The sequence below is a fragment of the Dermochelys coriacea genome, chromosome 20, assembly GCF_009764565.3.
Source record: "Dermochelys coriacea isolate rDerCor1 chromosome 20, rDerCor1.pri.v4, whole genome shotgun sequence".
NCBI classification, from domain to species: domain Eukaryota; kingdom Metazoa; phylum Chordata; order Testudines; family Dermochelyidae; genus Dermochelys; species Dermochelys coriacea.
In genome coordinates, this window is record NC_050087.2 from 4925244 (window position 1) to 4936207 (window position 10964).

The following is a 10964-nucleotide window of genomic DNA, read 5'->3' on the forward strand; positions in this document are numbered from 1 at the left end:
GGAACTTTTTAAAACACAGATCCACTTTCTCTTCTTCTGTTTGTATTTCTCTTTCAACATTGTGGAAACTCCAGTGCAGCGATCTCAGGTGGAATTTTCAAAAGCACTTATGGGAGGTAGGAATTGGGGCCAGATTTTTAAAGGTTTTTAGGCATCTAGTGAGATTTTCAAAACTGCTTAACTCCATAGGCAGTTAGATGTTTTTGAAAATCCCACCAGGCACCTATGAGCATCTTTAGGTGCCTAAATCCCTTAAAAATCTGGTGCTTCGGTCCTATTTTGAAAAGTGACTTCGGACTTTAGGAGCTTATATGCCATTGACTTTCAATGAAACTTTGGCTTCTAGGCCTAGATCCCCGAAGGTATTATTTGGGCATCTAACTCCCTCTGATTTCCATGGGAGTTAGTCACCCAAATACCTTTGAGGATCTGGGACCTAAATGCTTGTCACTTTAAAAAATAGCACTAAGGTGCCTAAGTCACTTAGGCACTTTTGCAAATTTGAGTGAAGATTTTTTGAAAATCCTATTCTTTGTCTCATGTGTATATACAGGCTAAATTTTTCAAAAGTACCTACATCACTTAGAAGCCTAATTCTCATGGAAAGCTAAGAGGACTTAAGCTCCTAAATCACTCTGGCACTTTTGAAAATGTTAACCATGGTGCCTAGCACAAGGCTGGACTGAGTCTAACAGGAGCCTTTTGTAAATATTAAATCATAATAATTGTTCTCTCGGAAACCAATCCCTGCCCTGATTAATTTTGTTTTAATCTCAGTAAATCAAAACCAGAGCTCTTACATAAACAGATTTGATCATTTGTACTTCAAGCCTTTGATAACACATGGACCACAAGACTACATGTAAACTGCGTGGTAAATCTCATGTTTGTCTTTGGTTTAGTTTTGAAAATGTAACACAATGGGGTAAACTTTCCTTTCAATAAGAGAACACGAGGATTAGTATTTGATAAACCATTGGTAAATCTAATCCGTGTGGCTGTAGCTAACATTTGCAAACACAGTTATCTAAAGTCAGTTTCACAACTTTAATTCCCTTTCCGATATCCAGGGTCTGAATATATGGCCTTATTTTCAAAAGTGCTGAGTGCTCACAGCGTCATTGACTTCAACAACAGTTGCAGCTGTCGAGCATCTGTGACGATTAGGCCACTCATTTTAGGAGCCTACATATAGATTTTGGGAGAGATCTTCTCAAGCACTAAAGAGAGTTAGGAGCACGAGTCCTCATGACTTTCAACTGGACGCATGTGCCTAAATCCACTTGGCTCTTTTGAAAATGTCTCCCTTAGGTTCTTAGGCTTGGGTGCCAGGTTTGAAAATGCTGACAAGCTCTCAGGACACACAGAATGCAACAAAGGCCCCGGTTCACTTACGCAGAGACTTAACTTTTAAACAAAGGTTTAGGTCCCTTTTAGAAAATGCTCAAGCACATGCTTAACTCGAGCACATGTTTAATAGCTTTCCTGAATGAGGACCCAAAGTGTTTAAGAACTACTATGCCAGGAGGAGAGGACCAGGAGAAACAACCATTCACACTAGATTTATAAAAGGGGTGGCTGGAGGAATTCAAGATGCTACAGGGGGTTTCTTTGCAATGTGATGGATTGTTGCCACGGGTGCTAGTATCAAGAGGCAGTTATGCATGGTGTGTGGGGGGGAGGGGGTGTATCTCTATTGCTTGAGTTGTGGGGAATTCCTCAAACTTAACTTTTTATGGTCTTTTTGCTGGAAGAGGTTGTGGAGACAATTTTCACGCCCACGCTGGTTCCCACCCCACTGCCTTTCCAGCTTCCGGTGCTGAAATTTCCTCCTCCGGCACTCAGCCCGCTGCCACCTCCATAGCCAGGGCCACTGCCCCCTCCGAAGCTGACTCCGCTTCCAAAGCCAAACCCTCCGCCTCCGAGACCAAGACCACTTCCAGCTCCATAGGTGAATCCTCCTCCACCTCCTGCTGAGTTAAAGCCGCCAGATCCTCCTCCGAAACCAGCTCCGCCACCAACTCCAGCACTAGAGCTGACCACCGCTGCAAGAAAACCACAGCCTAGTCAAATGCCCAGTTGAATCAGATATTCAGTTCCAGTGAAACATGGACCCTTAACTGCCCCTACCGGTAGGGTAGCCAACCCTCCAAGATTGTACTGGAGTCTCCAGGAATTCAAGGTGAATCTTTAATTAAAGGCTATATCATGTGATGAAACCTCCAGGAATTTGGCCAACCAAAGTTGGCAACCCTACCAACTAGTGTTGGGTATTGAACCTGGGACCTCTGGTACTAAAAGCATGGGCTCTGCCACCGGAGATAAAAGACTGCAGAGCCTCAGAGACAGTTAGGCACCCAAGCTCCATTGAAATCAAGAGACAGTACCTGTCTAAATGAGCTGGGGCCAGACCGTGTAACTATCAAGAGGAGCAGACCCTTTAATGGCTTATGTGGGCCAGCCATAGAGGGAGCAAATACCCACACTCGCCTAGCATGGGTTACATAAGCCCAGGCACTGCCCCAGACAAGAGAGAGATACTCACAGTAGCTGACGGGGATGACGCCCTCTCCGCTCAGCCTGTGGGGGAAGGCAGACAAGAGGAAGGTAAAAGTCACATGGAGGAGTTCAGCTTTTAAGATCAACATACTGTAAATATGGGGAGGAAGTTGATCACAGCTGCTTTTTCCGGCCACCTTGCAGTGCTAAGATCTTCAAAGACTCATTGACTAAAAGGCCAGAAGGTACTGGCATATTCATCTAGTCCATCGAGACCATCTGTTTTCATGTTTTCCTAGGAGGCTAGTCTGTTTCTGCCCGTGGAGCCTAAATACCTTTAAAAATCTGGCCCAAAGTGAGTTGCTCAACATCACAGGAGAAGGGTTCAGTAAAGCAGGGAACCAGACCAGATTGTCCTAAATTATAGGCTAGACTAACCACTGTACCATCCGTCCTACTTGAATAGGGAAACCAGCCCCCAACAGAGTCATTGTAATTTTGCAAAAGATTAGGCACTCCGTGAGCTGGGCTGAGAGTCAGGAGATGCTGTTCCCTGTGGTCCCTCCTCCATATGTTTGTTGTATCCACCTCTTGTCTCTTGTCCTGTGCGAGGACTTTGTAAGCTCTTTGGGGGCAGGGACTGTCCACCTCCTAGCCCAATGGGCTCTGGATCGCTTATTGGAACTTCTAGGTGCGACTTTAATACAAATAATAAAGTGACTTGGGTTCTATTCTGTCTCTGCCATTGGCTTGCTGTGTAACCATGGGAAAGGAAGTATCTAGCTATCCCCATACATACACATCTAACTATCCATCCATCCTCCATACACACTCCTCTATCTGTCTATCTGTTATCCTGAATTGCTATATCAATCTGCATATATAACTTTCTCTCTCTCTCTCTATGTGCATACATTATCTATCTATCTAGGGATTTATATTAGACTCACCACTGTGTATACCTCAATTCACTCTCGGTGCCTCAGTTTCCCTGTCTGTAGAATAGGAATAAAGACACTCCCTTCCCCCCATTGAAAAGTGCTTTGAGAGCTGTCAGTGAAGAGTGCTGTATCTCAGTGTGTCAGAAGCATTATGATCACTCTCATGATCTTGCACCCACCTGCTCTCCTCTCCCTCCAGCAGCTTCCTGTAGGTGGCGATCTCGATATCCAGCGCCAGCTTGACGTTCATCAGCTCCTGGTACTCCCGCAGCTGGCGCGTCATGTCCTGCTTGGCCTTCTGGAGAGCATCCTCCAGATCAGCCACTTTCATCCTGGCATCTTTGAGAGCCAGCTCGCCGTGCTGCTCGGAGTCTGCAATTGCCGTCTGCAGATTGGTGCACTGCAGGGGAAGGGAGTTGGCTTCCTTTTAATTACCAGTCATTTCTCTCTGTTTTTTCCCTCTCTCCTTTAATAGTGCAGAGTTCACAGGCAGAGAGCTGACTCCTATCTGTCTTTGCTGCTGTTAGCACCAGGCGGGTTGACTGGCCTGTACATTTCCGTAGCCTCTGTTTGCCAGAAGCTGGGAATGAGCGACAACATGGATCACTTGGTGATTACCTGTTCTGTTCATTCCCTCTGTGGCACTTGGCATTGACCACTGTCAGTAGACAGGATACTGGGCTAGATGGACCCTTGGTCTGACCTAGTAGGGCCGTTCTTATGTTCACTGCAGCTTTTTTCTGCACCATCCTCACCACTAATCTGGGCTATGCTACTGAGGCAAAAGATCCAGTCAGAGGGTGGAGACTGATTTATATTTACTGCTGATAAGTCTTGTGTTGGAGCGTTTAGAGCTATGGCCATCTCTGCAGGGTACAAACTATTTTGAAGGATGAGTCTCTGACTTAGCAGGAATGATTTCGTGCAGCGGAGAAAAGGCAGATATGTACGCGGGTGAGCACGCATGCACACCACTGCCCTCGGCTGGGTGGAATGAAACTATTTATGTGTGACATGTCACCCTCTACTGACTGCAGCTGGTGTGGCTATACATCCTCACTGTACTGCAGCTGAGAGCGTGGGGCGGAAGGCAGGAAACTGGGTGACAGGAGCAGGTAGTTCTGTCTTCTCCTGTCTCTAGTGATAGCCCAGGGGTGGCCAAACTGTGGCTCTGGAGCCACATGCGGCTTTTCAGAGGTTAATATGCAGCTCCTTGTCTAGGCCCCGACTCCGGGGCTGGAGCTACAGGCGCCAACTTTCCAATGTGTCGGTGGGTGCTCACTGCTCAACCCCTGGCTCTGCCACGGGCCCTGCCCCCACTCCACCCCTTCCTACCTCCTCCCCTGAGCTGGCCATGCCCTCGCTTCTCCCCCTCCCCCCCCCAGAGCCTCCTGCATGCCACGAAACAGCTGATCGGGAGGTAGGAGGAGGCGCTGGGAGTGGGGTGTGTGTATGTGCTGCTGACGTGTTACTGTGGCTCTTTGGCAAGGTACATTGGTAAATTCTGGCTCCTTCTCAGGCTCAGATTGGCCACCCCTGTGGTAGCCATTCCTACCTGGTTCCTTGCATTCTCAGTCTCAGCCCGTAACCTCTGGATCAGCCGGTTGAGCTCTGAGATTTCTCCCTTTGTGTTCCGCAGGTCATCGCCGTGTTTCCCAGCAGTGGCTCGCAGCTCCTCAAACTAATATTCAGAAACAAGAGCAAAAAAATATATGTACATATATACAACCTAATGCACAGCCACGCACTTTACCGAAGCAGCCATCCATTGGGGCGGCAATAAGTGCATAGCTCTGTGCACTGTTTTTAAACAATTGAACACCCAGAGATGCATCCAGGGTCCTCTGTTTATAGATCCGCTCACCTTGTTCTGATACCATGACTCAGCCTCAGCTCGGCTCCTGTTAGCAATGTCCTCGTACTGAGTTTTGACTTCATTCACGATGTTGCTAAGGTCCAGGTCTCGATTGTTGTCCATGGACAGGATGACGGAGGTGTCAGACACCTGGGCATTCAGCTGGGTCAGTTCCTGCAGAAGTACACGAGCGTCTGAATCACCTTTAGAGCAGAAATGTCCCGAAAATGCTGGATGTGATTCTCCTTCCATGTATACAGGTGCAAATCAGGAGAAAGTCCATTTGGGCCAGTGAAGCTGCTCTGGATTGACAGTGGTGTAGTACATCAAAAATGAGTTCACTATCTTTTGAAATTTAGGTCCAGATTCCTGTGCAAATCTGTGTAAATCCAAAGTGACTCCACACCTGTGTCAATCCAGAGTGACTCCACAGAAGCCAATGAGATTACTCTGGATTTACAAAGGGGTAGCTGAGATCAGAATCTGGACTCTAGCATTTTTATTTAAGCCGAACACAGAGACAGGAGCACACTGGAAATAGGTATTATTCAAAACCACTCAGGGGATGTGAAGTCTGACAGTCTAGCAGTCTGAGAAGGTAAAACTGAATGGTACATAGTCACTGCAGTAGCCCTAAGTAGTACAGTAGTTATGTACTTAGAAATTCTAAAGATTATTCTCTTGTACGATGTGTTTTTATTTATATTGCAGTCGCACGTAGAGGCTTCAGCCAAGGTCAGGGCCCCATTGGGTCAGGCATCGTATCGACACAGAATGAGATAGACCCAGCCCTGAAGACCTTATGACAGAAGTAGACAAAACAGCAATGAAATGACTTGACTCCAAGATCACACAATGGCTAAGTGGCAAAGTTAGGAACAGAACCCAGATCTACCAACTGCTAGACCAATGCCCTATCCAATGGACAAAACCACCTTCTGTGGTGGTCTTGATTCCCTCCCACATTAAGCCTGCTCATGAACATAGGCCATATTTAATTTCCTAGCAAAGACGCCAAGAGAAGAAGCAATACCGCGTCGTAGAGGATTCTGAGGAAGTTGATCTCATCCATCAACTCATCCACCTTGGCCTCCAGCTCTATCTTGTTCATATAGGCGGCATCGACGTCCTGAGAAACACCAAGCACAGTCACAAGTGCAGCCTAGTGGCCTTGGCTGGCGCAGAAAAGAAGCTAAGGATTGACTAGGGGTGAAGATCAAGCTGCCTTTCCAGCTCTTTGTGGAAGTTGGTAGAGACGCTTCATTGCATTGCTGACTTTTAAAGGACAAAACTCAGCTAAGGGGTGCATAGAGCTTATAGGGGAAGAACTCTGAAGCATTCTGGGCCAAAGATAGGTAGAGCGTTAAGCCTTGGGTGCATTTTTACCCACCTGGGCTCACATGGAGGTACTATTTTGGGGGTTGGTCACAATCTCTCCCTTACCCTTCAGAAATGCTGGCATTCTGTCAGGTCCAGGCCAGCTCTAGTGTAGTGTCAGGGGTGTGGGAGTGGGGAAAAGATGCTACTTCCAGCCCCCTTGGAAGACCTAGTGGGACAATTGAACCTTGTAGGGCCAAGGAGGCATTTCAATGGGATTTGGACACCAAGCTCTCTTAGGCACCTTTGAAAATTTCAGCCTCCGATACTGAAAACACTATGAAAATTGTAATTGATCTTAGCATGGCTCACCTTCTTGAGCACCACAAACTCATTCTCTGCGGCTGTGCGCCTGTTGATTTCATCTTCGTATCTGTAGGGATGGAGGGGAAGCAGGGCTAGATCTTGTTCATGGAATAGGAGAGGCAGGAAGGCAAGAATTTCTTGGCTGAGCTCCCATTTGCAAATGCCTGTTTCTAAGACTGATCTTTCTTGGAGCATGGTTAGCTTTTCTACAGAAATGTAGGGTAATGCTTTTTACAAATTGCACTTCTTTTGAGCTTGCTCATTCTTTGAAGTTTTGGCTTCAAAATGGGAATATAGATGTGTAGAAAAAATGGAAATCTTCCCAGACACGATCTTCATTAGATGCAGTCCAGGCCAGCAATTGGCTTTCACTTCAAAATTTAGCTTGGCAACATGATCTATATTTAAACCTCTCTAAAAAATACGGGGGGGATCTTAAAGCATGAGCCTCTGCTGATTAAACTAATGGAACAAATGCACTTGTTTGGAGCAGTAGAAAACTCATAAATATTCTTTGTACACCAGCCACTAGACTCACATGGTGTTCCATATATCTCCTCAGCAAACATGCTCCATCTCCTGTTTTTTGCCCCTAACATACTCACATGTGCAGGCTTAAGATTTGGGCCATGTTTGTTGGCAATGCCTGGTGTAAGCATGAAAAAATGTATCACAACATGAGCCGGTTGGAGAATGGAATTCCCCCTCCGGGGGAAATTCAGACATTTCAAAATTTGTTGTCACTCTGAATCAGAACAGAAAGTTGGCATTTTGACATTTTTCTCAGTGTGGAAATTCTGAAAACTTTTAATTTGAAACTTTGAACTGTTGTCTTCCGGTGATATCAGATTGTTTTGTGCAGATAATGTTAAAATATGATAGTATAATATTAAATATGTGCCTGTAAAATATAAACTGTAATATATAGTTCAAATCATTCTACCATAAAAGTTAAAACAAAATAAAACAAAACAGTAAAGTCCAAATGAAACTTTTCAACATTACCAGCATGAAACAAGAGTGAAAACAATTCATTTGAATGCTTTTCCATTGAACATTTCGTCAAAATCAACATGTCCCCAGGAAACATTTTGACTGCCTTTTCAACAGAAAACTAGTCCCTCTAATTTTTTTCAACTAGACCTAATTGCAACAAAGCTACTGTACAGGGACCTGACATCCATCTTCCAACCTGGAATGACTGTAGAGTGTATAATTCAGCACAGATCAATTCAATGTCCATCCGTTAAACGTTCACTTACTTGTTCTTAAAATCCTCTACAAGGTCCTGCATGTTCTTCAGTTCGCCTTCCAGCCTCCCTCTTTCATTTAACAGGGTGTTCAGCTGCTTCCTTAGGTTGTTGATATAAGACTCAAAGAGGGGTTCGAGGTTATTCTTGCTGGAATTGGATTTCTGACCCTGATCCTGCAACAGGGTCCACTTGGTCTCAAGCACCTTGTTCTGCTGCTCCAGGAAGCGGACCTAAAACTCAACAGGCAAAAGAGATTTAATGGAAGATATTCGCAAACATGTTAACACCTGAGATTCAGTAACTTGGCAGTTCAGGGGGCAGGAGAGAACATATTAAATGAATCCCTACATTTTCTCAGAAACAACGGGCCAAATCCTCAGGGTCTCTCACATTAACGGAGTCTTTAGCCAAGCGATTCTCCCATTGACTAGCTCAATTCCTGAGGCAGGCTGGTGAACTAGCTAGGACAACATAGACTGGGACTCAAGAGATCTGGGTTTTATTCCTATTGCTGACCGTCTGTGTGACTTCTGTGCCTCAGTTTCCCCATCTTTGTAAGTAGTGTAATGATATTTCACTTCCTCTGTTGCTAAGTATTGACTTACTCCAGTTTTCCTTCATTTGGGCTCAGTCTGGACTCAGGTATACTCCACTTAATGGCATTTTCCTGAGTAGACCCAAGTAAAGACCTCAGTACAGAAAAATGGAGTTGTACCTAAATAGGGATTGAGAGAAAACCGATCCAGGACCTCAGCTTGTGATCAAGCATTAGCAGAAAGGTGAGTGTTAGAGGAAAGGCCGCAATCAGAGACGAACACCATTTTTCACCGACATTTCAAATTGTGTCCCAAAAAGGGATTAAAAATATTAATGAAATAATTGTGAATTTTGCAATCTGTATTTCACATTTTCCCTCTTTCTGTGTGTGTTTGAGAGTGAGGTGGAGCAAATCAAGTCCCTGTGTGTTCAGTTTCCAACGTTAATCACTGAGAAATTTGGATTCTAGTAGCTATTTAGAAGCACATTCATTTACTGGAAGATTTGAATCAATCAATGCAAAGAGGAAACATTTGCCGGGTGAGAGACTTATTAACTCATGGGTTTTTGTAGATGTGCAAATATGAAAACATGCCTTTTCCATTCCTTTCCACCTACCTACCTTCCTCCGTCCCCCTCCCATCACCATAGTTTCTGATAAACTCTCACCTTGTCAATGAAAGAAGCAAATTTGTTGTTGAGACTCTTAATCTGATCCTTCTCCTCTTTTCGCACCTGTTGGATATTTGGGTCAATCTCCAGGTTCAATGGCGCTAGGAGGCTTTGGTTGACAGTCACTTCTTGGATGGTACCCATGCCAGGTGAATTGCCGCCCCCAAATCCTGCTAGACTTCTACCTCCACCAAAGCCACTCCCGCCACCAAAACCAAGCCCACTGCCACCAAAGCCAAATCCACTCCCAGAAGTTCCAGCACCAACACTGAGCCCACCACCGCCAGCTCCCCCGCCAAAGCTAGATCCACCACCATGACCTCCTCCCCCAAGACCAAAACCTCCACCAGCTCCACCCCCGAATCCACTCCGGAGGTTGCTTCCACCACCGATGGAAATTTTCTTAGTGCCCCCTAGGTTATAGAGGCTCCTGCTGCCAAAGCTGCCTCCGGCGCCGAGCCTTCCGAAACCTCCACCGCCTCTTGACACGGCGACCGAACTGAAGCTGGCTCTGTGGCTACTTGGAACCACAGCAGAGACGGTGCTGAAGCCCTTGCTCCCACCTCCACTTCGGATGCTGCCGGATTGCCAGCTCATTGTGGTGGGCGAGATCAGCACTGTTGCGGGAAAGGAGTGGAGTCGCCGAGTGGTGCCCTCTGGTGAACACCGCACTGGAGACTTGACCCTTTTATCCTTTCGGGGATCTGGGCTGGGTTGCCTGGAAGTGAAGCGATCAGTTTAGCGCCTTAATGGTTTTGACATTCCTGGCAGGCAGGTGTCAAAATGAATTTGTTAAACGCTCATTAAACTCAAACACTTCCATGGAACTGATGGGAGTCTGATAGGCTTTGACCCAGCAAAAGGGTAATCTAGCACCTCATTTTCCTGCAGTGACTGCTCAAACATGGAGCTTTGCTTTCAGAGGCAAATTTTTTTTATTTTCCTGGTGCAAAACAAAGGTGTTTCAATCTGAACGTGCCCGAACTACAAGCCATGTTTTGAGAACCAATTGGCACTCTCATCTAAGTCAGCGATGGTTGCACATTGGTTTCACATACCCCCAAGTGGCAATCGTCCAAAGCTGTTCAGTTACTATGTACCGTGCTGTAACATTGCAAGGGGCTGAAAAGCCCAATTCTCGAGTGACAGCCCTTAGCACGAATAATGCAGGTGGAAACTGTAGGGCCCGATGAAGCCAGTCCTCTACTGGCTTTCACTGATGCAGACAGTAAGCTGAAGCCCCCAAGGTAAATGAATGCCTCCAGGAACAGAGGTGGGTGGAATACGTCAATTTCCAGGATTATCCATCTGGTTTCTTACCAAAGCCCTCCATTCATTTAAAAGATGCACTAGCTAAAACAACTTATTCATTATCAAGGTGAACGGGAGACTTGCCTGAATTAATTTGAATGAAAGTCAGTGGTGTCTATATCCTGTTAGTGCCTTCAAAAATCTCCTGCTTACTAATGCTGGACAAACATGTCATGAGGATCCTTGGCCTGGAGGCACAGAACAGCTGTTTGG

General features: G+C 45.8%; 1 protein-coding gene across 3 annotated transcripts; it reads right to left on the bottom strand.

Annotated features, from left to right (window-relative positions):
- Positions 1–1549: 1549 nt before the first annotated feature.
- On the bottom strand, positions 1550–10079 carry LOC119845809 (keratin, type II cytoskeletal 5-like). 3 transcript variants are annotated; one of them, XM_043506653.1, is made up of 11 exons: positions 9715–10079; positions 9438–9639; positions 8241–8461; positions 6985–7045; positions 6329–6424; positions 5305–5469; positions 4996–5121; positions 3620–3840; positions 2546–2580; positions 1875–2045; positions 1550–1802 (listed from the first exon to the last, which is right to left on the bottom strand). In XM_043506653.1, the coding sequence occupies exons 1-11, from the start codon at positions 10035–10037 to the stop codon at positions 1726–1728; spliced, it is 1698 nt and encodes a 565-aa protein (XP_043362588.1). In that variant the 5' UTR covers positions 10038–10079; the 3' UTR covers positions 1550–1725. The 3 variants fall into 3 exon arrangements, with proteins under 3 accessions (XP_043362588.1, XP_043362587.1, XP_038234553.1); XM_043506652.1 differs by having other exon boundaries at positions 1550–2045; positions 9438–9610; positions 9719–10079; XM_038378625.2 differs by having other exon boundaries at positions 1550–2045; positions 9438–10079.
- Positions 10080–10964: the final 885 nt, after the last annotated feature.

What these genes read in the sequence shown, in the direction of transcription:
- LOC119845809 (XM_038378625.2), bottom strand. Translation starts at nt 10,037, where the DNA reads ATGAGCTGGCAATCCGGCAGCATCCGAAGTGGAGGTGGGAGCAAGGGC. An exon ending in TTGCTTCTTTCATTGACAAG is followed by an intron (nt 8,462 to 9,437) that starts GTGAGAGTTTAT and finishes GTTGAGTTTTAG; the next exon opens with GTCCGCTTCCTGGAGCAGCA. An exon ending in TCAGAATCCTCTACGACGCG is followed by an intron (nt 5,470 to 6,328) that starts GTATTGCTTCTT and finishes GTACTTCTGCAG; the next exon opens with GAACTGACCCAGCTGAATGC.